This window comes from Furipterus horrens, unplaced genomic scaffold (genome assembly GCF_987537825.1).
Source record: "Furipterus horrens unplaced genomic scaffold, mFurHor1.1.pri manual_scaffold_11, whole genome shotgun sequence".
Classification (NCBI taxonomy): Eukaryota; Metazoa; Chordata; class Mammalia; order Chiroptera; family Furipteridae; genus Furipterus; species Furipterus horrens.
In genome coordinates, this window is record NW_028327181.1 from 15,514,908 (window position 1) to 15,542,656 (window position 27,749).

A 27,749-nucleotide genomic window follows, 5' to 3' on the forward strand; every position below is an offset into this window, starting at 1 on the left:
TGGATAGATAAGCACAAATGGTCTCTCTTGGGTGCTTCCTTGCAGGGTTTCCAGGTCCTCGTGGAGATGGAGTGGCTAGATTTTGGTCACAAGTTTGCTGACCGATGTGGTCACGGGGAGAATTCAGACGATCTGAATGAGCGTTGCCCAGTGTTTCTGCAATGGCTTGACTGTGTTCATCAGCTTCAGAGGCAATTTCCTTGCTCTTTTGAATTCAATGAAGCATTCCTTGTAAGTTTGGGCATACGATTCTTCATTTGGGGGCCTTCTAAATTCATGGGGCATCAATGCAAATGTTAGTGGGCCAGTTTTCCCTTGAAACTGCATCCTTTTTAGAATTTAATAGAGGGGCCATTCTTTCTCCTTATTTTTTAAGATAAAAAACAGTAATAAGCAAGTGTTTATTTATTCCCTGAATCCAGGTGTAGTAGGTTTGTAAAAAACCTTTGAGTTGGTTTAAACTAAGCTTTTAAAATGGATGATAGAAGCCCTAAATAGGAGCCAGAAATTGAAACAATAGAATGTCCTCTGCTCCTTCCAATTCATCTACCACACCTTCTATATCTGTTCTACTCTCTGTCTCTTCCCCTTTGACAGAGAACATGCTATCCTTGCCTTCCTCCAGCATCTCTTTCCCTCCACTCGCTTACCAGCTCCTGTCTCCTCTGCTCTACTCAGCTGCATGGCTCCAGCATTTTTTCTCTCTGCCTTTTGCACTGGCATAGTTCCCTCTACCAGGTAGTTGCCATCAGCATGCAGACATGGTGTAGTGGCTCTCATTTCATCACACTTTTCTCAGTCCTGCAACCCCCTCTAGCTATTATCTCATTTCTTCACAGCAGAGCTCCTTAAGTCTTCTATACTTACTATCTCATTATTCCCATTCTCTCTTAAACCCACTCCAATCAGATGTTCACCACTTTATCAGTGCTGCTCTTGTTAAGGTAACCAGTGACCTTCATGTTGCTAATCTAGTGATTAGCTCTAAGCCTTCATCTTTTAAAAAACATTTAATTCCCTTTTATTTAAAAGTTCTATCTGTGTACATTCGTCTCTTTTATAAATTGAGGAATAATTCCCATTTATTTAAATGGGAATTATTTAAAAAACATTTAATTCCCATTTATTTAAAAGTTCTATCTGTGTACATTCGTCTCTTTTATAAATTGAGGAATAATTGACATATAGTTTCAGGTATATGGCATAATGATTCGATAATTATATATAGTGTGAATTGATTACCACAGTAATACTAGTTAACATCCATCACCATAAATCGTTACTTTATTTTTTCTTGTAACAAGAACTTTTCAGATCTATTCCCTTAGCAACTTTCAGATATGCAATACAGTATTATTAACTAGTCACCATGCTTTACATTACATCCCCGTAATTTATTTATTTTGTAACTGGAAGTTTAATAAACATTTTGACTGTCTTCATCTTTGATCCATATTTAATATTTGGCACAATTTAATCAATTCTTTCTTGAAACACTTGAAACAATTGACTTTCAACATGTACTCTCTCTTAGTTCTCCACTTCACGAGCTGGTCCTCTCTGTCTCCTTTGCTGGTTGCTCCTTACCTGCCCAGTTCTGAAATTTGGAATGCCCCGGGTCTCAGCCTCCAGGCTACTTGCTTCTCTGTATTTCCTCTCTAGGTATTTCATCCACTCCAATGGCTTTAATTGCTTTCTGTGATTCCCACATTTCTACATCATCAGCTCAGACCACTCCACTTAACTCTAGTCTCTCATATCCAACCGTGACTATTTAATAGCTCCACTTCAATGTCTTAATGGTATTTCAAACAACATTTTTGAAACTTAGTTTTTGATTTCCACATCTCCCTACCACCAAAACCTGGTCTTTCAGAAGTTTTCCATCTCACGAAGTAGCAACTCAGTCCTTCCATTTATTTAGGGCAAAAATTCATCATCCTCAACTCTCCTCTCCCATAGTCCACATTCAGTCTGTGAGCAGATTCTGCAGCTCTGCTTTTAAAATATATCTAAAACCTGATTATTTATTGTTGTCACTGCTGTTTCCACCCTGGTCTAAGCCACCATTATCTCCTTGCCCCAATTTGAGAGAGTCAATCCAGCAGCCAAAGGGATCCTTCTAAGCATAATACAGACCATATCATCCTTCTGCGGAAAAACCTCCAGCAACTTTGTTTTATACAGTAAAAGTCACAGTCCTTAACTGTGGCCTGCAAGGCTCTCCTAGAGGTTACCTGTCTAGCTTCATTTCCTGCTGTTTCCCTTGTGCAGTGTCCGTTAGTCACACTGGCCTCCATCTGTTTCTCAGAAATCACAGGCATACTCACCTTATGATCGCTGTGCTTGCTGTTACCTCTGCTGAGCATTTGCCGTCCAGATACCCACATGACCTGCTTTCTTAATTCCATCACGTCTTGGGCTGGGGAGGCTTTCCCACACTGCCTTGCATGTGTCCTGTCCCTCTTACTCTGCTTTGTTGTTGTCTGTAGCACTGGTCATCCCTCTTTCACAACTCGAATAAGCGCCATCAGGGTAGGAAAGCTATCTGATTATTGTTGTATATCATCCCTGTAGAAATGTCTGGTGTATGTGAGAGGCTCTCTAACCATTTTTTTTGAATGAAAAGTTGTTTAGAAGTATACTCTCAGTTCAGACTTGGGTTGCACACTGACTTACTCCTGTTTGGTTTATATGCTCTTTCACTCTTGAGAATGACCATTAACTTATGACTTCAGAGACTTTTTGTCAGGGAGGCAGGAGGAGTGGGTATGCCAATTATCTCTCCACTCTTTTGATTCTGGAGTAATGGTGGTTGGGGTTGGCACTCTGAAATTGGCCTTGTGAAGAGGCAGCTATTGCTTGGTTTTACTTGGTTTTCCCATCCTTACTTAGTGTGAACTGAAATGCTCTCAGGGGTGTCTGGAAGGACGTTTCCCTGAAAATGTGTACCCTGTTGCTTGATTTTTGCCTCATTGGACTCCCACAGGTGAAACTGGTGCAACATACCTATTCCTGCCTCTTTGGAACATTCCTGTGCAACAACGCCAAGGAGCGAGGGGAAAAGCATACTCAGGAACGTACATGTTCCGTGTGGTCGCTGCTTCGGGCAGGCAACAAGGCTTTCAAAAACCTCCTGTATTCCTCTCAGTCGGAAGCCGTATGTATCCTTTCCTCTGATCAGCAGGAGGAATTTGCGGGTGGGGACACATGGGAATTTTTTTGAGTAGTGACTGTTTTCTTGAAGGCATCTCTGTTGTCTCTGCGTGGGTTGGTCCCATTTTTTTCTACCACTCTGTTCTGAGAAAGTACTATTTTTCTGGTGATGCTCTTACTTTTTGTTCAGGGTGGTTTGATTTAATATGCATCTCTACTTTGCCCTCTAAACATCAATCTTTTTTGGAACTTCTGCCCGAGTTAACTTACTCCTAGGGTGTTCTGTCTAATGAGTGGTAGAGGCACTTAAGTTGTTCTCTAGATGCCCCAATAGCTCAGAAGGAGCTGCTTCCAGGCCCCCAGCACCCTTTCAGCATCAACAGGTGGTGATATCCACTGCAGTGTCTCTCAGAGGGCAGAAAACTGACATTAGCATGTGTCGTCTTTGTGATTCTCTGCTTACATGGAGAACTGGCAGGCACTCTAAGACTTTGTTCCTCAAAGGCACACCTTCTGTTAAGCAAAGGAGGCACTTACATCTCTGTGTTTGATACATGGTAATGTTCCTTTTGTCAGAATGCATCTTAAATTCTAAAGTCAAAAGGAGGCTAATTAGGTTATATTGCTTTGCTGGACTATTAATTTGCTTCTCACTACATTTAAGTAAAGATTTAAGCTAACTGCTTCTCTCTCTCCTTCACTGTGCCTGCTGGGGAAGTAACAGTACAGGAAGAAATTTACCCTTTTCACATGATTAATTTAAATGATCCTATAAAACAGGTTTGACAGTATCTTCTAAAGCCAAGTTTTTGTACCAGGGAACAGACAGTCACCATCTAGTGAAATGACTCATTTTCTTATGCAGTATAAGCAACAAATTATAAGCTGATGAAAGTCAGTAAAGGTGACCAGAGAAGTGGATTTTTAAAAAACCCTTTAGATGTTCATGCCCACAAGAGCCTCTCAGGTGGAAAATGTTGCAAAAAACTCTTGGGAGATAGACTTGTATCCACTGATGCTAACTCCCTTTGGAGATATGCCAAGACCTGTTGGGTGTTTCAGTTTGGTGCTTGTTCTTAACCCTTCTTTCTAGACATTTCTAAAAGACTTGTTGGGACTTCCTTAAACCTGTGTCCTCTACTCTCTCCTCAGGTGCTGTACCCTGTGTGTCACGTGCGTAACCTGATGCTGTGGAGTGCAGTGTACCTGCCCTGCCCATCCCCGTCCACCCCTGTGGATGACAGCTGTGCACCATACCCAGCCCCTGGCAGCAGCCCTGATGATCCACTCCTGAGCCGGTGAGCCCAGGATTCATGCCAAGGCCTTAAGTCTTGTGTGGTGTATTCCTCTGTTAGGACACGCCCAGGGTTGGTCAGAGATCCTGCCATTGGCTGGCTCCACAGGTTTTCTTAGATCTCTGAAGTTTTCTTAGGAAAGGATTTAGAGTTCTGGGCTACTAGGCACCGAGCAGTTTCTGTGAAGCAAATCCTATGGGTTCCTTCTGACCCTCTGGCTTCTGCTTCAGCCACTGAATTAACTTTATTAAATTCAGACTGACAAAAAATTAATTTAAGATAATGTAATATCAGAAAAATAGCAATACTTACTTTCCTTTGCCACTAGTTGAGAAACACAGCCTTGAAGAACGTCTTTTTAAAATAGCATTTGCTATTAGCATGTTTGTGTATATCGAACACAGGTTAGGGGTGGTATAAGTGGGAAGCAACAGACTTAAAGGATTGGTCCTGGAGCTTTGCCCTTCTAGCAGTGTGAGCCTCACTTCAGAGATGCCATAGTTATATGAGTAGTTACAGTGGACCCAATTATGAGACAATAGCCTGTTAAAACCTGTTGTCTCTTACTTCCCTCTCTGAATAGCCTCAGAATCTCATTTCCCCAAAATTCCTTTCTTTTAGGCTACCAAAGACTAGATCTTTTGACAATCTGACCACAGCCTGCGACAACACAGTGCCTCTAGCCAGCCGGCGCAGTAGCGACCCAAGCCTGAATGAAAAGTGGCAGGAGCACCAGCACAGGCGCTCATTGGAATTGAGCAGCCTGGCTGGTCCTGGAGAGGAGCCTCTGGACCCTGACAGTGTGGGGAAGCCAGCCAAAGTGCTGGGTGGCGCAGAGCTGTCTGTTGCAGCTGGAGTGGCAGAGGGGCAGATGGAGAACATTTTGCAAGAGGCCACCAAAGAAGAGAGTGGGATAGAGGACACTACCCACAGGGGGAGCATGGAGCAGGAGGTCACAGAGGAGGCTCTCTTAGAAGGAGGAAGCAGGGGGAAGGTCCCTGAGGACTCTGCCATTGTACTTCATCAGGTGCCACCACTGGATGCTGCTGTACTGAGGAGCCCTCCAGACATCAACCTTCTTCTCTTCTCACAGGGTATTCCTGAACAGCAGGGTGGGCAAGGTGTTCTTCCCGGTTCTCTCCAGGAGCCCCCCAGGGAAGAGGATGTACAGGAGGTCCCTGTGGAACAGCTTCAAAGAGGAGCTGTGGCAGAGGACAGGGAGGAAGCAATTCTTACAATGCCAGTAGATGCAAAAATTGGTTATGGTACCTCACAGTCAAGTTCTCTGCTGCTCTCACAAATCCCATTTGAGGCCAGAGGACCAAACATAGACAGTTCCTTGGACATGTTAATGGAAGATAAAGCGAAGTCAGAAAGTGGGCCCCAAGACCACCATAGACCTTGCCTAGTAAACAGTAGCAGGTTCAGTGGCAAGGACATGCTTCCTCAGGCCATGGAGCCCAGGACTCCGGAGAGGAGCCTGGTTGAAAGGCCTCAAGTGGGATCTGTGGTGCTTAGGACTTCTCCTGGGAGCACCCAGCACCCAGCACGTTCTCTTTGTGCCTTGCCTGCAACCGAATGTAAAGAGGGGCTTGTGTGCAATGGTGTTCCAGAGACTGAAAATAAGGCCTCAGAGAAGGCCCCAGGGCTTAGCGCCCTCCAGAAGTACCCCACCCCCAATGGGCACTGCGCCAATGGGGAGGCTGGTAGGAGCAAGGACTCACTGAGCCACCAGCTGTCTGTCACAAGCTGCAGCTCTGCCCATTCACACTCGAGGAACTTGTACCACAAGTGGCTGCACAGCCAGTCTGGGAGGCCGTCTGCAGCTGGCAGCCCTGACCAGCCTTCCCGCAGCCACCTGGACGATGACGGTATGCCTGTGTACACAGACACTATCCAACAGCGCCTGCGTCAGATTGAGTCAGGCCACCAACAGGAAGTGGAGACCTTGAAGAAACAAGTCCAGGAGCTGAGGAGTCGCCTGGAAAGCCAGTGTCTAACCAGCTCTCTACGCTTCAATGGGGACTTTGGGGATGAAGTGGTGAGTATGCCATGGTCCATACCTGCCCAAGGAAATGGGGCACACTGAGGCTGGACACCTTTTGTGACTGGTGCATGGTGACTGGTACAGAGTTCTCAGAGAATTCAAAAGGTCCAGAGTACCCCTGCTGGAGAGACTGGAGATCAGCCTGAGCCATGTGAAGGCAGTCTGCCTCTCTTTCTGCCTTGCTTACTTTCCATGGGTGTCTTGTTTAGGCAGTTAGACTAAGGAATAAAGTTAGCACTCACTACATGGTTGGTCACATATCTTTGGAGAGAGGATCATATGTTAAGAAGGGCATGGACTCCTGGGCAGAATGACATTTGTAGGGCAACGTCAAATATTCCTGCTAAATTGTAGTTCCTGTTCTACTCCAGTAGCTAGTAAACTATTAGAGCCCCCAAACATGGGCTGGACCTTGTGAAAGTTTAGTTCTTTCTTTTTTAACAGATACTTGTATCTACTCCGTAGTGGGTGATGGCAGTAGAAATGGGGAGAAGTGATTGATTTCTGGCACTGTCAAGTTAGCACTGCTGGAGCCTGGTAAATGGAAGTGGGAGTACCTGAGGCGGGGTTCTCAAGGAGGCGCTCTCCTCACTGGGTGCATTGATATTCAGGTGTTGAAGTACAAGTGTGAGCCTGGCTCTGAGGCAGTCAGCGTACATTAAAGGCGGGCTCATCAATGACTTTCAATTAAAACTGAATTCTTGGTTTTTCCTTCATACTAATGATGATGTCTCATTTCCCAGAGTCCTTCAAAGAAAGGAGGACATGCACAAAGCACTCATTTTCAACACACAGATTATAAGTGGCAGGGTTGGATTGACAGGCCCACTGGAACAGCTGACACTGAGTTCCCACTCACTTCCTGGCACCCAAGGCCCGTCTTTGCACTCCAGTCACTGCACACAGCCGTAGACCTGTGTGTATCTCTCTTCCAGCTGAGCTAAACCCTCTCTCTACACCTGCTCAACCCAATTCTTGAAGGCTGATGTACCTATAGATTGGACAGCCGTAACACCCAGGCCCACCCAAAGTCCCCAGTACTCCCTTCTTTTCCAAGCCCTTTCTTCTTCTGGGAGGAGACCAGGTTCATTTTCTTCAGCTGTATTTGTTTGCCAACAGACTTCAATCCCCGACTCGGAAAGCAATCTGGATCAGCACTCTTTGTCTCGCTGCAGCACAGAGATTTTCTCTGAAGCCAGCTGGGAGCAGGTGGATAAACAGGACACGGAGGTACAGGCTCAGCCCCTGTTCTGAGTGCCATCCATGCAACCGTTTTGCAGTTCTTCTCCATCCCATCCCTGCCCCCTGCCCCCTGCCCCTGGCACAGTTAGCCTTGAGCCTCTGTGAATCTCAGCACCTGTGAATCCCCATTGAACCTAGAATTTCTGAGCCAGGGAGACTCAGCAAGCTGGTCCTTTCTCATTGCCTGTATGAACTGGAGCTTTGCTAGCTGTCCGTAGTGACCAAAGTTGCTGCTTCCTGCCATTTTATCTCAGGGGAGTTTGGAGTCCCCTCCAGGAAAACGATTTGGACGCCTTTCTTGTACTGCTGACATCAGACCTGCTGGTCTGGGGCCACCAGAGCCAGAGTCCTTGTGACTTGCTGCCACCAGCATGGCTCTGTTGACTCCAGCAGGATGGCCCATTTCCTGTCATTAACCTGGCCCCATCTGTTTTACAGATGACCCGTTGGCTCCCTGACCACCTGGCTGCCCACTGCTATGCGTGTGACAGCGCCTTCTGGCTCGCCAGCAGGAAGCACCACTGCAGGTGCCACTGGGGGGCATGGTTGGGTGGACCAGGGTGTGGGGCTGAGATTTGGCCCACGGAGCCTGTAGATTGGAGAGGTGCAGGCATCTGGCTGGCAGTATTCTTGTCTAAGGCAGGCTCCAGGGTCCATAGGACCCCCAACTCATGCTGTGTGCCTCTGAAATTGGTGTTTGCAGAACTGTGTTTGGTGTCTTCCTTCCAGTTCAGTGATCATGACTAAATTTTGAAATGTGCAAATTATGTCCCTTTCTGTTTCATTTTGCTTCCCAGATGGGTGGAGCAGCAGCCACCATCCAACCACCATTTCTTACTTCTAAAATAAAATTGCTTCCCATTGAACAGTTTTCCTGCTGTGGCAGGGAACTTCATTTTCCTGCTCCTTACTCTGTTCCCTGACCCCATACTTGTTTTCCTTGTGCCAGTGGTGAGCAGAAGTGGTTGGGGGTAGTAGTGGGACAGCTGAGGACATAGTCTTTAATCCTTAATACTCCTGACTTTTCCTTTCCTTCCTTCATGATTAGGTAGTGAGTTGCTAGGGATGCTTTGCCCCAGCTGGGGTGGTGACTGGAGGATGTTCAGTGTTCTTGATACAGGAAGTTTATAGGAATCATGGCATAACTTAAACACCTGAGTGAACCCATATTGAAAATGGGACCACCTCTTTGTCTAGTAATGATACTTCTAGAACTCGGTATTTCCCCACCCTGCACCTCAAGCTCAAATGTCTTTGGTTGGCTTCTCCTCTGAGCTCTTTCTCCCCTCCTTGCAGGGACACTGACCGTGTTGATCAAACGTGGTGAGCATTTGCAACAACCTGTCTGTAATGTCTGCGCATCTACAATAACTTCACACTAACACTCCCATTTCCCCCTCTCTGCACTCACTGGGATGTAACCTGGGGCTGGGAGCACAGGCAGGCAGGTGGGCTTGGGAGAGAACCAAAGCAGCCAGCTGAGGAGACCATTAGAGCTGAGTCAGGCTCCAACCCTGTACTCCCCTCCTGGATGGCACAGGTCAACTGATCTGTCTTGTTGGAGACAAGAAGCATTGCTTCAGCAGGGGCTGGTCTTGTGGAGTAGCTTGTTGAATTTTTAGACCTATTTCTTTTGGGCCAGTCATTCTTTGAGATGCCAGAGTGATGCTAATAACTTCTCAAACAGCATCACTACTCTTTCTATTTTTTTGTTTGTTTTTTTAAGAGACCGAAATTGAACAGAGGTTTTCTTTCCAGAGAACTGGTGTAACATGGAAGACTTTAAGGGAAGACTCCACTTAGGGTCTGTCAGGGTCTCCTGAAAGAAGACAGATTAAAAAGCTTAACTGATTAAATTCATGTCAAACTTTTGAGCTGAACTCTAGCAGGTATGTTAAAATGTAAATATTCAGAAATAGGTTTAGGTAATTTTTCTGTGTAACCACAGGTTCTTGCTGACTTAGGCTTTTCAGAAACAGAGTTGTGAAGTACTATACTACTATATTCTAAAAGATGAAGTTTGTGCGTTTTAGTTCTGTCCTTCCATTGCCCTGTGTCTAAACTTTTCCTTTTGTTGTATTCTTTTGTCCTGAAAGGGTATTCAGTATCCTCTCCTCCAGGCCTAAGTGGTCCTTAATCCAGTAGTGGACTTGCATTCTGAGGAGTGTAAATGAAAAGATAGTGGTTTTGACTAAGGAGAATTTCCCTTTGCTGCTTTCCCCAAGTCTTTGGCAGCTGCGTTAGGCTCCTTGGAGTCTCCTGTTCTTGGGCTCATTGGGATTGATTTGTCCTGTAGGGCCCAGCAAAGGTGGGTTTATAAAGTGAACAGAAACTCGTCCTCTGCCAGTTCCCTTTCCTGTTAGCTGTGAAGAGTATCTGTTTGGGTGTGTAGACATGTGCTGCAGACACATCAAAGTCGGGTTTTCAAGTGGAGAAGAGGGAGGCCTGGGGCCTGGGTGTAGTCAGGCCTTCAGGTAGAGCTCTGATAGTCCCTGGAGATGCATGGGGGCAGGGGATTGAGCCATAATTGACTGATACCTATCTAATGGGGTCTGTGTGCACGTGTGTTCATCTGTGTTCTTGTACTTTCACCCTGAGCATGTGTCTGTCACTGGTTGCTTGTCTTCCGGCTTTGCATGTGGGAAGCAGAGCAGTCCTAGGTGGTAGCAGTTTATTCTCCCTGTTGCTGTTGCTGCCTCTGAGCCTCGGGAGAAGTGGTCCTTTGGTCAAGGCTCCTCACTCCCCAGCTGGGCTGGGTATGTTTCTGTCATCTGCTGGGCTTGTGGGAGCTTCATTGGACTCTGGCCTCTGGCCTCTCTGTGATCACAAGCTACATAGATTCTGTTGCCCAGGTAGTGTGGCCACTGGGTTTTCCTGGGCCAGGACTTAACCCATAGAGCTAGCAACTGCTTCTGCCCTGGTTCATTGGTTCTCACAGATCTCTCTTGAGCAAAATCCTCCTGTACACCTGGTAACCTTGAGCCATAGTGATGAGACAGCCAAGTGAGAAAGTGGCTGTTATTGCTAGGTAGGGATTCCCTCCCTGCCTGGCTTTTTCTTGGCTAGACAAATGAAAGTGTTTGCTCTTAGAGGAGTCTCCAGCATATCTGAATTATGTACAACAAAATTCTGTCTTCTAAGGTTGGTTTCCCCACCCATACTTCCTACTGAAACTAACTTGTTTCTTCTCCTTTTCTCAAGGAATTGTGGGAACGTATTCTGCTCCAGTTGTTGTAACCAGAAGGTTCCAGTTCCCAGCCAGCAGCTCTTTGAACCCAGTCGAGTGTGCAAGTCTTGCTATAGCAGTCTGCATCCCACGAGCTCCAGCATTGACCTTGAACTGGATAAGCCCATTGCTGCCTCTTCAAACTGAAGCTCAGTGACCTGGGGCGGGCAGAGGCCAAGCTGCTGTTCCTCTGACAGGCCCACACAGCCTGGGCAGATCAAGGCCCGTGCACTTTGGAATGGGGGCGTGGAACCACCTATGCGGAGTGACAGAAATTTGGGATGTACCACTGGATTGTAGATTGATTTTTCTTTCCTGTTTTTTTTTTCTCTCCCTTTTCCATCCTCCCTCTGCCTCCCCAAAAGAACAAAGTCCCTTGGTTGTCTTTAAAAAAAAAATTTTAATGGAATACCAGAGGTTGCCAGCCCCCCTGAAACTATAGAGCTGCCTGTTGTCAGGAGATGCTGAGGGTTGGCTTCTTCCTCAGGATGGAAGGAGGCTGGTCAGGAGTGGAGGCCTGAGATAGTGAATGGGGAAGAAAGCCAGTGCTAACACCTGCGACCATTCCTCATGCCACCACCGCATCAGAGCTGGTTGGGAAAACCTCTGCTGCTGAGGAGGCTGGAAGCATCTTCCCTTGCGAGCACCACCCTGGGTGCCCTCTCCCTCTCCTCTCACAGACAGATGAATGGGGTTGGCATATGGAGGGAGGAGCAAAGCATCAAAGGATTACAGTGAAAGGACCCCCCTTGGGGGAAGAAAGGTGTATGCTTCTCTGAGGCAAATGAAAGGGGAGGGGCTGGGGGTGGACTGCCAGCATGTTTTCCCGCATGGGATTCTGTTTTTAATTTGATCCAGACTGTCTAGGGCTCCCTTCACTGTCATGGGTCTGCCTCCCTCAGCCAGGCTGTGTAGTGCTTCCCACCCTCAGATAGAAAAGTGCAGACTGGTCAGAGCACAGTGTCCTGTTGCTGTGGCCGAGGACAAAGCCTGCTCTGAACCCAGGCACCTGGAAGCCCCCTCTACGTCTTGGTTCCCCAAACAATCTCTCTTCCTCAGCTAGCACAGGGAAATCCAGACTCAGGGTTCCAAAAATTCCCCATTCCCAAACCAAACAAATCATGGACTCCCCCTTAAGGGGTAGAATCAGCCTTCTGGAGTACAAGCCTCTGGAAAAGGGGGCATGTCCCATACAATCAGCCTTCCTCCTCCTGTTCTTGGAGCAGCAGTGCCCCGCCCTGCTCCTGTGCTGCTGGCCAGCAGTGAGGGCCCACTTGGTAACTCTGCAGTCCCTAGGGAAGTGACACAGTCTGTAGGTAATTCAGGGCCCCTTTCCTCAGTAAGCTTTGATGTGGTCCAAAAAGAGCCTTAAATCAAGAGTATTTGTGGTGGTGGGTATTGGGAAGGGATGGAGAGTATTAGTTCGTGCTATGTAATCTTGGCATCCATGTTTTGTGCCTGCCCTCCCTCTCGGGGGAAGGGCTCTGCTTGGCTCTGCTAAAAGCTGCTAACTGGTAACAGGGCGGATGATGGTGAGTGGTGGAGGTGAGACCAGGGTCTCTTCTGACTCTTTGGAAGCCGTTCCCTGGCCAAGGGCAAGTTCTGTCTCAGGAAGGTGGCTCCTGTGTGTGCCTGGATGTAATTAAGACGTGGCCCAGAAGCCTTCCCTGGAGCAGCCAGTCCAGGCAAAGCCAAGAGCATCTGAGCATGTCTCCGACTTCCCAGTGGCAGCAGGTTGCTCGGAGTTTGAACTTAGTGAAACAGGGTGTAGTCCTTCTCCGAACTCTGTGTGGTCTGCCCGTGCAGGTAGGGAGAAGTCTTGTCTAATTGGAGATTGTGCAGTTCTTAGTGACAGGTGCCAAGAGGTTATGATACGGGTTTCTTGGGTCTGATGTACAGTGTGAATAAAACGCTTGCAGCTCTTAGCCCTTTTTTGATCAATGAAGCACTTTTTTATTAATGTTTTCCTTTGTATGTAAAGGAGGAACCGTAACTCTCCGTAGCTGTACATATAACCCTTTTTTCCTAAAGAGGAGTCGGTCAGTGCTCCTGTATTTTTCATTTTTTGTCAAAGCAAGAAGTAAATACTTTAGAACTGTTAAATATATAAATAAAGTGAATAAAGTTTAGTGTTCCGCATGGTAGCATTTGCTCACACGTTCTGATTCTTTCCCTGTGGTTTATCTCCTCTTTATCCCTTTTCCCTCTTACACAGAAGCAGTTTGAGGTGCTTCTGGGAAACTGGACTTGGGCAAAGGAAAACCTGACTTCTTTTCAACTCTGGACTTTGGCAAGGAACCATCCAACGATGCCCAAGCACTAAAACACATCTCCTTGGTGGTTCTGCCCGTAGCATCTCCAGAGCTGGAAAGACAAAGCAGCCAGGCATCTTAACAGTCAATTGGTTTTTTGGCAGCTGCTCTGACTTTAGGGCAGGCAGTGCTCTGGCTCCTTAAACCCACCTACCCAGGGCACATTAGCTGCCCCTCTAGCCTGCATGGAAAGATGTTGTGGGGAGAGTGGCTAGGAAGTGCTTCTGTGTTCTTGGATGAGAGCATGAGTGGACAGAGACCTTGGGGTAGAAACTAAATTGAATGTGACTGGATTATGTGCCTAACTAGAGGACTCTCCTCCTTCCACAGAGGGAAGAGCTCTATTCCTTAGATCTGCAACTAGCTGAGCAAGGCCATAGCTTCTAATCACGTCTTGGCTAGTTCTTGCTCTTTACAGAGGTAAATCTTCTTTACCCTCTGTCACTGTTGGGCACCCCTCAGGGAAGGTACGCTATGCAGTTCCTCCCTAGGGAAGGTTGGTGTTGAGTGGCGCTCAGTGCTGGGGTCCACAGCCTGACCTCTCTGTGATGAGTTGGCTGGGCTTTGAAGAGTGACCTGCTCAGAGCCCCTCTTGAGGGCCTTAACTCTTTGGGGCAGGCTTTCTAGAGTCACTTCCTAGATGGATGTACTCTGCTTAGAATACACAAGCATTTAAAAACAACTCAGCTGGTTCTAGTGTGAAAGCTGAGAGTGCCTTCCAGCCCATGTTTGAGAATTGGCCTGTCCTCTGGAAGGAGAAGGTGCTATCTCAGCTGCCTTCAGTCTAGCAGGGAGCCTAGTCTGTGTTCAGACCAATTTGTAAAAAACCTATGTGTCCTAACCAACGTGTGTCTACACACAGCTCCTACTGTTTAGCCCTGCAATCTCTGGTTATTATTGACAAGACTGAAGTAGATAGTTGAAAGACGGATTAATAGAATATCAAACACCTGCTTTCAGTCCTTATCCTCCATATATCAGGTAAGAATCATCCAAAGGTTATAGTCACTAAAATTATTTTATGGTGAGAACCACTAGCACGGAGTTGCAGTGGGGCTTGGTGACCCCAGCACTGAGCTAGAGCCTCTAGATCAACGACCCTGAGATACCTGCACCAGTGTGGTAATGGAGACCTTACTGTGAGGTCTCAGGCAGCCTAAGTGAACACATGTTAAACACCTGAATGTACACATGAAAGACAATGTTTTAATATTTAAAATGACATTTGAACTAAATGTTTGCAGAAAGCCCTTGAAGCACTGCCACAAAACCTAGTTTCAAAACCCACTATTTGGTGGGAAGAAACTGGGTTCTGAGCCCACAGATCGGGGATGGAATACCAGCCTTGTAGCTCTAGCTGAGTTACCCATGGGCAGGTGAAGAACAGCATTTCCTCATCTAGATAGAGCTCAGCATGTGCCACGGGAGAGGGGGTTGAAGGTGGGTGTTTAGCAAATGCTCCCCTCCCCACTGTCCATGAGATGAGATGGCATTTGTCTGAGGCAGACAGTACCTCCATTCCCCCTCATTAAAACTAAAGGACAGCTGGCCCCGCCCTGGCTTCTTCCACCTTACAAAGATAAAATTTTAACGTTGAAGCATTCTTATCTGAGTTCTACAAATTTCAGATGTATCACTGGTTGACTTTAAGGTTCATATATGTATTTTATTAAAGAATTTAAAAAAATTATTTAAATAAATTCAGGTCTGCAGGTACACTAATGCTTTAAGACCATGAAAGCAATGGGACCTGGGCTGAAAAGAAACTGCTTGTGGGGGTTGAGGCGGCATCTAAGAATTGAGTCCTGTGGAGACTTATGTGGCCTTGGCTGAACAACTGATGAGTTTTAGGTTCCTGACTAAAGACCAAACCATATGATGTAGACTAGCTGTCCAGGCTGGGGAAAGGGGCAGGCAAAGCAGCTGGGACCAGCTTGTGTGGTCTCTAGCAAGAGAGCTCCTATGAGGATCCCAGAACCCAAGGTTAGGAAAGGAAGTGCAGACCTTGATGCAGATGGTGGTCCTACCACCTCCAATGCCACAGGGTCCAAAGTGGCTGAATATATTTAAGGCTTTGTCATCCACGTTAAAACAGATGTGAGTTAGTGTTAAGTGGTATTCCCACTGTATTCTGCCAGTTCCTAGAACTGGAAGTTCTTTAAAGTCACCCAGGAGGCTCAGGTACCAGCTGACACACTTTTGGATGGCTCCCATTTTTGAAGTCCCATTAGCTATTGGGACATGACCTCAGGGGTAGTATGATTCTCTTCCTTCATTTGACTTGACAAATCAGCCAGCTAATGCCTCAGAGACTCCTACTGCTTCTCTACCCCTTCTCAGGTGTCCCCAAGGACTACCCACCCATACACTCCAGCTCCTGCCCCAAAGCATTCCTTCTCTAGCAGCCACAACGCCACAGCCACAACACAGGCAACCTTGATAAACCTGCTGGTCCTGCCCCTGCAATTGGCCTACAGGGGCTCTGCCTGACCGTCCCTTCCCTGCTCCCTAAGTATTGTAGGTGTTCTTGAAGTTCAGTTCTCTGCCCTCTTATATATATGCTTCCTTGGAGATTTGTAAGTCAAGTATTTTAAATGGAGGCTTTTTAAAACCACACTGCCAGGGATGCAACAAAGACCTCCATGGGCTTGGGAAACTCTGAGCATCAGGTGTTTCCTCCTGAGCCAGTCTTTGAGGCCATGCCTCAGGTGCACACCCCTCCACCTCCAGGCAGCTCTGAGGCATTAACGGGGAATAATTCTCATGAACCTAAGAATTCTGCCAGCCCAGGCTTGCCAGTTGAAAAGAGGGTTCAGCTCTCCTTTTGGTCCTCCGCATGCAGGATATAAAGCACTAAGGTGTTATGGTTTTTTCCCAAGTAGTCCTTGGAGTGGGGGTGAACATTGGTGCCAATTTGCCCTCTGCCTCCTCACCCCCAAGTAGGAAATTAACCACCTTTTCCCAGATTGTAGTTGAATTCCTCCTAAAACCCACACCTACCTTCCCTAGGACTGGGAAAATCTCCATCATTCAGTTTGTTTATGAAGCTCAGTCATAGGAAGTTCTGAACCATACCGAGCAGGAATGAACCAGAGCACCTAAATTCACTGCAGACCGCTGCCTGCTGCCCCCAGGGAGGGCAGAAGGGTGGTAGCACGGGCTTCTGCCTCTTCTGACCATTTGTCCTAGGTTACCTTTGCCACGCTCATAAGCTCCATGTAGCCCTGCCTTCCAAGGTATTCCGGACTGGGAGATCACTGTCAATGCCTGAAACCCCAGATGTGGACTGAGGACAGGAGCCTGGGTATCTGAGGTCACCCAGTCACCCCTCATTGCTGGGGACCCTGAGGCCACCAACGGTCTCTGCTTCTAACAGCTCTGGATACACTGGGTGGCTCATTTATGTAACAACTGAGGGCCATGGCATTTGTCTGTCTCTGGCACTGTTTGACCTCAAGTGTGCCAACTGTTAGGAAAGACTGGGCAGATAAAGAAAAAAATTAAACTCTCCCAAAAGAACTGGAATCTGAAAAAGCCTCTTAAGAGTCAACCCACTTAAAAGTGGAGACCATATTTCATATGGTAGATAATGAAAAAGGTTCGCTTGGAACTTTATCTTGCAAAATGAAACTATTACTAAAATAAGTATCTGTTAACAGCAACTATAGGCTATTTTAGAACAAAGTATTTACATATATTTCCCTCCCACAATTATATAATTGCACAGTAGGACATTCCAGATTTGATTTCCACAGTGCAATCCATCAGGGTCATTTTTGCAAGTCAAAGACTTCCTCACTTTTCCTGAGGGCCTCTCTTAATCCTTTTGCCCTTTGATATTCAAATCATCCTCTATGATGCACTTAAATAGATTATATGCAGCTTTGCTCTTCATTTGTTAATGGATCTCAGATCTTATTTGCCAATGACTACCCATTTGAGCATCAGTTTTTCCACCAATACTTTCATGACTATGAAATTCTACATGTTTGGCAAAACTTAAATTGTATTTTGGCACCTATTTTGTTGTTTTCAGTGTCAGCATTTTACATTTCACAATCGGGGGAGAGGAGGGCTGTAATGGATGGAGGTTGTTAAGCAGGGAGAATACGTGGAGCACAGGGACAGATCTGCGTTTCAGGTCAGTTGGCAGGAGACACTGAATCTACTGGGTTGAGACAACTCTCAGCCTAAAGAAGTGAGAGACTGGGGTCTCCCTGGGGAGTGCCTATGCGTGCATAGCTCTGTGTTGCTCTGACCCAGGGATTGTGGGGCTTGTGTTCTAACACCTTGATCGCTTATTTAGGGTATGGCCTTCACCATTCTACTCTGCTTTAATTTCCCATCTGTGGGGATGTTTGTCCTATCAACCCACCGAGGATCCAATGAGGAAATAGCTCATGTTTTACAAAGTCTAGATGCTCTGCGGTGTGATGGGTGGCATCCTGCCAAAGCTCACGCCTGACTGTCTACCATGACTCCCCACAACTTACCTGATTTCCAGTGTAGGTCCAAGTTGAAGGAGGCAGAAATCCTGCTTGTTTCCATGCAGCCTGCCTGCTCCGAGGCAGGGGCATGCTTCCCTTTACCTGTAGCTGCCAAACCAGAGAGAGGAGGGAATTACGGCAGGTCTTTCATGTTAGGGCCAAAGACCCCATGTTGCCTGCCCTGTAACCTGACACCTGAGCCAGGCCTGGCAAAACAGGCTACGACCAGTGGTCACTGTGTCCTCGGGAGCTGTGGCCTGCAGTCACACAGGACCGGGGCCGCTGCCTGTGCTGAAACAGAGGGTCTGCGTCACCGGCCATGTACCCACCCAATCACAAGGTTCCCTCCGCATTAACAGAGGTGACTAAGGCATAGCTGCCACATCCTGCTGAGAACTAATTATACCCCACTTTGCCCCTTCCCCTCTCCCTTAATCATTTCCAAGAAACAAACCTGACAGCAATCCCTAATAAGGGACATTGTTCTTTCACAAACACCTATACCCTGGACTCTGGAGCCTACCAGCAGGGTGACCCATCCCCCTTGAGGGTTTGCTCCAAGCCCTTAAAAATCCCTCTACTCCTTTCCTTGGTGCTGCAGCCCACTCGGACTCAGACGCCTGCTTAAACGTCCTTCAGTAAAGGCTTTGAACTGCTCCACCCAACTTCCTCCCTTCATCCGGGCACAAACCTAATATTTCAGAGGACAGTACAGACTCCCGGCCAACCCCAGCTAGGATGGTCCCCAAGGTGACAGATGCAGTCATTATGGCTGGAGTGTTGCAAGGAACAGGTTTTCTGGCTAGGGTAGGGAGCTCTGCCCTAGGGTGCTGGGAATCTCCAAGAGATGGGCTCCAGGGCACAGCCTCCCTGTTAGTGCAGGGGAGGGCTGGGCGAGCAGGTGGGCTCTGACTGCCTTACCTCCGTTCTGGCTAGTGTGCGTGTGCAGTGGGTGATCCCTGAATTTTCCTTTTTTTTAAAGATTTTATTTATTTACTTTTAGAGGAAAAGGGAGGGAGAAAGGGAGAGAAACATCAATGTGTGAGAGATACATTGATTGCCTGTTGCACGCCCCCAACTGGGGACCTGGCCTACAACTCAATTTTCCTGACTGGAAATTGAACAGGCGACCTTTCAGTTTGCAGGCTAGCACTTAATCACTCAATCCACTGAGTCACGCCAGCCAGGGCGATCCTTGAATTTTCTGAACACAAATCTTTATCATGTCCATCCTGGGAAAGGAGGGGCACCAGAAGTGACTCCTTGGCCAGTTTGTGGTGTTTCTTCTGTTGCTATAAGCTGCTTTGCCTGGCCGCCTTTCTGTGCATACAGAGATGGCCCTGCACCCCATGGGAAGCAGAGAAGAGGTGTTAGGCAGCAGGCCTGCTAAACCTGACCATGGCTTTGGGCAGGCAGACCATGCCGTCAGAGGTAAGTGCACCCCTCTAGACTCAGAGTAGATGCACACTTCAAAGGAGCCCTCCTGTGCCCTTTGCTCTATGGTACTCTAGTCCTGCTTTGCATGTCAGTAGCCCTGCCTGACCACAGTCCCACCTACCAGTCCCCCATGCCCACTGCTGTGTCTGCTTCCCCTCCCTTCCCTTCCCCCTAAACTCCCATAGTCTCTGAAAGCCATCCAGGACAGCCTTACACTAAGGCATGGAAAATGCACAAGCCAGAAACAGCAAAAATGTCCATCAACAGGATGAGGGATAAGTAGTTTGTGAAACATGCACAGACTAGAACATAGCAATGGATGAATCAACTAGTGACACATACAATCACATGGATGAATCTCAAGAAATACTGAATAGAAAAAAGAATAAAATTATGCATAATACGATTGCATTCTTTTAAAAGTTCAAAACAAGGCAAAACAGAACTATTATTCTGGGATCAAAGATAAGATAACTATACAAGCCAGGGCCAGTCCTCTCTAGGAGAATGGAGCAAGCAGGTTGGGGAGGATACGTGGGCTGTGGAGTGCTGATGTTCCAGGTCTTGGTTGGAGTGGTGGGTTTCGGGGATGCTTATCTTAGAATTCATCAGCCTCCACAGGTGGTTTATGTACTTTTCTAAATGTATGTTATTTTCTAAAGCTAAAAAAGAAACCAGCCCTCCCCATTCCCTGCTTTGGGCATCTCAGGGTGCTGGCCCTTTAATGTGCACATCTTTTGTGCAGTTGGCCTAGTGGGAAACATCAGGTGGGGAGTGACCAAGACCTGAGGAGAAAGGAGTTGGCCCAACTGCTCAGGTGGCCCTGGATCAGTGAGCCAGAGAGTTCCACCTTCATTCCTTCTTGTGGAGTGTCACCTGCCCCTAGTGTTGTCACACCCCTGCCTGGCCCCAGTGTATTCTCAAGGAAGTTTGGCTGTGCTGCCCTGGCGCACCTGGTTTCTTGGCTGCTGTTAAGGCTTGCCTTGGGTGGGCCTTACCTGACCTAGGTCTGTTTCTTATGGAAGGGCTCTGCTATGATGAATAACCGTCAGAGCAGGTTTAACATACAGCTGGTGGGATACTTTTGGTCTCCATTGTTTGTTTATGTTAATGTGGTCATCTGTCCACTTATTTATAGTTGGGGGGACATTACAGGGACCCCATGCCTGGGAACCTTTGATTATGTATGAGGATACCATTCAAATAGAAAAATATGAGTTCCTACTTCATGTCAGGCACCTCATTAGAAAGCCAGGATGCTTGTCTTCACGGAGAAGGCTGGTAAGTGTGATGAACGCCGCAGACTAGCTGGTGGTCTGTGGGAACTTGCACTGAATCTGTGGCAAGTCAGGGGAGGGACCCCAAGGGAGTAATGTATAAACTAAGGTCTGAAGGATGAAGAGAAAGAGACGCTAATTCACTGAGTGCATACTGTGTGCTAAGCCGCTTGCATCATTTCATTTAGCCCTGACATAGGTATTATTACTTTACAGATGAGGAAACTGAGGCTCAGGAAAGTGAAGACACCTACCCAAGGTTACCCAGCTAACATCAAGCAGAATAAGGACCTAAACTAGTTTGCACGATTCAAACGCCAGTCAGGGAGGAGGCTGTTGTCATGGTAATGGCCAAAAATGATGGTGGTAATGTCAGTGGCAAGAGGTTCGGGCTCAAGAGGGACACTGAAAGGAGAATTGATGGGACTTAGTGAGCGGTGAAGATTTAAAAGAGGAATCAGTCAAAGATGAATCCTGGTTTCTGCCTTGATCCACCCGGTTGGATCGTTTACCAAGGTGGAGAAAGGGGAGGAGCAGGTTTAGAGGGAAAAAAAATCATTCATCTACTTTGATACATTCTACTTTAGTGTTTTAAAGAAGGCTGATTAAATGAAAACAAAAAGGGAAAATTCCATGCCTAGAAACTGCCCCCTCTTCCCACCTCCTCAATCCCAGCCCAAGCAGATTGGGACCAAGAGGACCAAGAGAACACTGTCCTTGGCCACACCACCCACTCCCTCCTTGGTGCTCTGGCCACCCTTTGCTTCCTCTGGGTCTTTCCTGACCCTCCCTTCTCTGCAGAGGGTCTGCCAGCAGGGGAGCTGCTCATGTGCCTGAGCTCCTTGGGGTAGAATCCCCCTCCTCCTAGTACTCAACCATTGGTGTGTGAGCAGCCTCTGCAGTTGCACCCCATGGGGAGCACTGGACGCCATGCTCAGAAGGGCCTTGCCCTTGGTTTAAAGGTCTATTGCTGTAGTCTTGAAACTCCTACTAGATTTAACAAGGGCCCCACATTTTCATTTTGTACTGGGTCCTGCAAATTACGTAGCTGGTCCCATATATGTTTGCAGTGTAAGGATGTGAGACAGTGGCAGCCTATCCCATCTGGGAATGAATCTCATTTCTAACTAGAAGACCTACTGCTTTAAATCAGAGGGAGATAAAGGAAAAAAAGAAAAAAGAGTGCTCTTCCTTTGTCTCAATGAAGTACACAGTCTACATGCAGTTTTATGTTTCCTTCTGGGTAATAACTTAGGAGGGAACCTTGAGAATAGAATACAGAAATAACAAATTATGGGCCATTAACTGTGGTTAATTGTTTCTTTATAGCTTAGAGCAGTGATTTTCAACTGGTGTGCTGCAAGAATTTTTAAAACATGGAATACTTGACTATTTAGTCAGGGACATTGATCTCTTTTCCCTTAGATTGTCAAATTAAAAAAATGACAACAGCGAACACAACAATAGCCACCCAGTGTGAGTGAATCAAAATTATACCTATATTTTTGTTGTCAGATCAGCAAAAAATATATTTTTTGGTGTGCCGCAGAATTTTAGTAATTAGTTTACGTGTGCCATGAGATAAAGAAGGTTGAAAATTGCTGGCTTAGAGTGGAGGCACGTCTGAGTTGCTCTGGCACTCAGTTACAGGTAGGAATGTAGTTCTGCTGAAATAATAGCCTAGGGTCCCTCAGGAGGTGGAGGGAAAAGCAACCGAGTAATCTTAGCCTGGTTTCTGAAGCCGAAACTGCCACCAAGGCCTCACGTCTGGTTAGAGTGTGTTCTCTCACAAGCCTAATCACTATGCTGTTAGGGACCCTTACCCAAGATCCCCTCAGCTCTGCAGCATAAAGGTGGCCTGTGTGCTGTATGGACATCCAGCTGCAGCAGCCTTCAGGGTGTAACTCAGACTTGTACCTCAGGTTGGTCTCATCTGCCACTGAGGCTCCAAACAGCTCCACATCCTTGCTTGCTTAGGCAAACGCCTGCTAAAAAAAAAAAAAAACAAAAAACGACACCCCCCCGCCCAAATGTTTGGATTCCTTGCTTTAAAAAATGCAGAAATGCTTCACTGCCTATAATCAGAGCCCTTTGCATTCTAATGAGCAATGGATGAAGCACTACGACTGCTAAGTGGAAAGTCGTCCAGTGTTATTCACTTACAGTAGTAATAGCAAAGACTCAGTAAGTGTAGTACCCAGAAAATATAATCTACCCCTAAATCCCTTGTTCTCAGAGACATAACCAGTATCAACCCAAATTGACTGTTGAAAGCTTTTTTGAATGTGCTACATCATCCCATTTATTCTCCAAACTTTGCAAATCACTTTTGACATGTTCCGTCAGTCACAGCCCCTTCTCCATACACTGCACAAGTGTTTTTTATTTTGCATTTCAGTTGTGTTTTTTCCTTTCTTGAAATAATAAGGCATAATATGCCAGAAATGTTGCATATGTTCTTCCATCTTGCACAAAAAATCACCAATTTTGGTAAGTTTTTTAAATGCATGGTGATATGACAGGTGTCACAATAAAATCTAACAAAACTGTTTTGAATGAAGTTAAAGACAACTAAGTGCTACTAGAGCCATCGTATGGGAAAAAACTGAGCAAACTTTTTGACCAACCCAATAGGATCTTATAACCCTTTTATATTACCCAAATTAGAAATCTTTCCCATTTCTCACCTGTGACTGTTCTAAACTTTACTTTCTCTGAGATTCCTAGATCATATTTGACCATCTCACTCTGAGCAGATGAACCCTAAAAAAGGAAGAGAAAACCCTAATGCTCTCTCACCTGACCTCTAACACCAAGATGATATTGGTATATTTTTACCACCTTCAGTCTTGTCTGAGAGGATAAAGCCCCCCTCCTTTTTTCCAAGGCAGGGAAGTGCTCCTGGTCCAATTCTCTCCTTCTTCCTCTGGAACTTTATGCCATTAGTCACTATTATCTGCAGTCACTCCTTTGACACAAGATTGTTCCCAGTTTACCAATATGGGTGTCTCTCCTCCAATATAATCATCCTTGCTTTTTTATTTTTTATTTTTGGGAAAATTTTGCCTGGTTAGGGGGAAGACAATGATTAAAGCATATTTAGAAAGAAAACCAGTATAGTTTAAGTCAGAAAGGGGAGAGCTAGGAATGAGTTGCTCAGTTCGGATGTTTCTACAATAATCGAGGTAAGAAGTAACTGGGGCCTGAGATAGAGTGATGACATGAGAATGAAAGGAGGAAATGATGCAAGAAAAGGTATGTAAGTAAAACTAATAAATCTCAGCAAATAATTGCAACTGGGATAGAGGGAAAAGGAAGAATAAGAATGGTTTTCAAGCAGACTTCTATGGCCACATGTCAAGAAGAATACAGACTTTACAGAATTTGTTCAGGAAAGTCACTAAACAAGCAAATAGCAACAAGCTCTGCAAAGGCAAGGGATCTGACTTCCAGAGTTGCCACACTACATTATTTTAAATGTCCAGTTTTCATTAACAATTACAAGACATGCAAAGGAACAAGAAAAAATCATGTATACACACACACACAGTCAAGAAATTATCCCTGAAGAAGCCCAAACACTGAACTTACTGGATAAAAACTTTAAGTTAAAAAAAAAAAAAAGTTCAAATAAATAAAGGAAACCACGGACTAAAGAATGAAAGGAAATGTGAGAATGTTTCTCACCAAATCGCTGATTAGTACACTTTAAAGTGGTGAATTTCATGTATATCAGTAAAAAGGACATTTTAAAAAGAGGATGGTTTTCTGTATGTACACTATCTTTGAATAAAAAGATTCACATGTACAAAAATAATGGTTTCAAATGAGGATAAGTGGAAAAGTAATACAATCAATAGAAATAGGAAATTGAAGTGCATCTTTTGATAGATCAACCCTATTATGCATAATGTGAATACATCCTAGTTAATCGCTTGGATAATATTTGGATTCTTCCAACAACATATGTGCATTCACTCAACATGTATTTATTAAACATGTCTTATGTCTATGCACTTTTCAACAAATAAAGGGGACGGGGATGTCCACAGGTTATTGGTAAAGTCATACTTTGAATTCTCACAATGCCTCTTACTATAATCCATCTTTCTGTTCTGTGCACTGTGACTGAGGCTAAGATAGCTCGTGGCACATCTGAGAATGTGGCTTTCACACAAATCTGGCTTTCTGGGATAGTTTTCTTAGGTGCAAGTTAAAGTAAACCTCTAATGATGCTTTCTTGCAATTCTTTCTCCCTTCCATTCTTAAAGCTATGTAGGTAATCCTTTTGTGATATCTTACTCACTTTCTAGTTTTTCAATCTTTCTCTGGGTAAGAAGGTATTGATTTTTGTTTGTTCGTTTGTTTAATGAGAAGAAATGTTAGAAAAGCCTGCCTTCGATGTTTTGTATTATTGCATTCACAACATGTGAAGATCGTAAGTACTCTGCATCTTAAATTAGGAACCTTGTCATCAGAGATCATTAGTACTTACACATGTAATTTATTATTAGTTTAGTATAAACTAAGGAAGAAAAAAGCCCCTCTTGTGGCTGAGGCTGCACTATGGTCTCATAGGAATTCTAAACCATTTTTTGCTGTCATTTTCTAAGCATCAAAATGTGTATGAAGTAAAGGGCCTCAAAATATGGACTGTCTACTGATAAATTTTGATCACCTCATCTCAGATTTCTGTGCAGATGTACCAAGTAACAATCATAAAAAATCAGTTTAAAATCTATTCATTTGAAACTTTTTTCTATTAAATGATAAACGTTAAGGGAAATACTATCTATTTTACATGTCACCAAAACTTCATAGTCAGCAAAAGAGAGAACCAAGTAGTCAAATAGAATATTGCTATAATCTTTGAGAATTCAATGACATCCTTGACATCCAGTCATTTCTTAGTGGGGGCACTCATGCAGGCAGCAGCCTGTCACTTACATCCCCTGTCATTTCCTGTTCCAATTCATTAAACTCCAGTCTTTCCCCAGAAACACACAACCCACTTGGAGATTCTTCAGCCAGTCAAAAAAGAGCAATTCAGGAGATGCAGAAATTGATATGCAACTCTTGAATAGGCAGGAGGGCTATAATAAATTGCCACCTACACATGGAATTATATTTTGTAGGCTGACAGTGAGTAGGCAGAAGCAGTAGGAATGCATATTTATATCTTATAGTCAGGACTTATATCATATTGATTGGCTTCTCTTTGGCTGCCAAAGAATGAATCAAGTTCAGGAGCTAAAGCCAAGTTGGTAATCTTTTATCTGTGCCGTTCTCTTGGGGAAAAAAACAAAAACAAAACTAAGTTAGGCAGTATAGCACTTTACACACACAGGCTTTATTCAAAACCTCAGTTATCTAAATCATTTTGCCTCTTTCCTTCTCAATACTTAAAATTTTAGGACTCCAGAGTCACATTCAAAAACACATTTATAAATTCCACTGACTACCCCTCCCCCAGTCACATGACTACTGCAAGCCCAAGTGGAGACCAGGATAAAATAACACCCTAACATAGAAATGAGAAGGCTTGAAATAGTACAGCTGACATGAGAGAGCCATATTTGACTTAACTTCAGTGAGGAAGACAGAGATGAAACAGGACTCCCTTTTCAGCTCTTAACCATGACTGAGGCACTTGGGGTTGCAAAGGCAGCGTTTAGCTTCCAGAAGAATGATGCTTCCAGGAGTGGAAAGAAAGGATCTTACACCTCCTTTACTTTAGTTCTAAAGTGGTGGGCAAATGTCTGCCTTTATTGGTTTGAAGTAGTCTAACCATTGCCAAAGAATGAGCAAAGGAAATTATATGCACAAGCTGTCCTCCTAAAATGCCAACTCCTCTGTGAAACTGTCTTGATTCTCTATTCAGAAGGCACAGCTTCCTTCTCTACACTCTATCATATAATTTATACCTCCATTAATATTTGCAAACTATTTTCTTTGTGAGTAATGTGTTTACAATTTTCCCTCTCTTATTAAACTGTAAACTTCCACAGCTCTGGGACCAAGTCATTATCTCTCTGGTCCTCACAATGTCAAGCAGAATGCTTTACATTGGTAGGTGCAAAATAAATGCTTAATGAATGAATATATATGGTGGTGTCAGCTTTATGATAACTGCAAGTTATGATGATTTTAAGAGTTCTAATAGAAGTTGAATGCAGCCCTGGCCAGTGTGGCTCAATTGGTTGGAGAGTCATCCCGTAAACCAAAGGGTCACAGGTTAAATTCAAGGTCAGGACACATGCCTGGGTTGTGGGTTCAGTTCCTGGGTGGGGGTGCTAACAAGAGGCAACCAATCGATGTTTCTCACATGAATGTTTCTTTCCTTCTCTTTGTTCCTTCCTTCCACTCTCTCTAAAAATAAATAAATAAATAAAATCAATAAGCATATCCTCAGATGAGGATTAAAAAAAAAAAAAAAAAAAAACTTGAACACTGGTTGATGTGGCTCGGTGGATTGAGTGCCAGCCTGCAAACCAAAAGGTTGCCAGTTCGATTCCCAGTCAGAGGTGTGGGAGAGGGAGCTGATTGATGTGTCTCTCACACACAGATGTTTCTCTCCCTCTCATTCTCCCTCCCTTCCCCTCTCTCTAAAAATAAATAAATAAAATCTTTTAAAAATTGTTTTAAAAAAAGTTGAATGCAAAAAGGATAAAGAAACCACACTTTCTGCTTAGATGTTCCCTCCACCTCAGTCTTTTCTCTGTATTAGGCATCACTGTATACTTTGAAGAGGCAGACGCATCTAGAGATGTCCCCTTGGGAATACATTTTATATTCACTATGTTTATTTTTATAACTCTCAAGTAAACCATCTTTTGAAGAAGATTTCCAAGGTTAAACTGAACCTGATGGGGAAGAGTTTCAATCAGCCAGGCAAGTAGTATCTCTGCGTCCTCTGACAGTCTGCTGTCAGATGCCTGAGAAGCAACTCCAAGATTCTGAAAGCTGACAGCATGACTCCACAGGACTGTACTAACTAGGTATTGTCTATATAAAATGATCAAGAAAAGAAAAGGAGAACCTGAATTTCTTTTAATTGAGAAGGAAAAATGGTCTTTAGTTCTCAAAAAACAAGGGTCTAACTAGAGATTGACTAATGAGGAGGGACAACTATTTCATGTACAAAGAGTAGAATGAAATGGGTCTAAAGAAAGGTCAACTTTAAGCAAAGAAAGTCATCTCAGATAAGATATCTTCCCCCTCTATTTTCATCTGTTTCACGTTTTACAGGGTTTGGCAAAACTTTAACAAC

The 27,749-nt window shown here is 45.1% G+C and overlaps 1 protein-coding gene and 1 long non-coding RNA gene across 7 annotated transcripts in view; one reads left to right on the forward strand and one right to left on the reverse strand.

Moving 5' to 3' along the window:
• Positions 1-13,110, forward strand: part of MTMR3 (myotubularin related protein 3) — a 118,248-nt gene extending 105,138 nt beyond the window's left edge. For 3 of the 6 annotated variants that reach the window (XM_090292046.1, XM_090292048.1, XM_090292047.1), the window contains exons 14-21: positions 46-231; positions 2,990-3,160; positions 4,309-4,454; positions 5,073-6,492; positions 7,618-7,728; positions 8,179-8,267; positions 9,037-9,063; positions 10,942-13,110. In XM_090292046.1, the coding sequence (XP_090148172.1) occupies positions 46-231; positions 2,990-3,160; positions 4,309-4,454; positions 5,073-6,492; positions 7,618-7,728; positions 8,179-8,267; positions 9,037-9,063; positions 10,942-11,113 (2,322 nt within the window). In that variant the 3' untranslated portion in view covers positions 11,114-13,110. The remainder of the gene's footprint in view (positions 1-45; positions 232-2,989; positions 3,161-4,308; positions 4,455-5,072; positions 6,493-7,617; positions 7,729-8,178; positions 8,268-9,036; positions 9,064-10,941) is intronic. The other 3 variants (XM_090292050.1, XM_090292051.1, XM_090292052.1) reach the window with 3 other exon arrangements.
• LOC149997007 (uncharacterized) lies at positions 1,192-22,460 on the reverse strand. The gene is made up of 3 exons (XR_016514167.1): positions 22,303-22,460; positions 17,772-17,873; positions 1,192-3,669 (listed from the first exon to the last, which is right to left on the reverse strand). It is a non-coding gene; the product is annotated as an uncharacterized LOC149997007 (long non-coding RNA).
• Between the last annotated feature and the right edge of the window lie 5,289 nt (positions 22,461-27,749).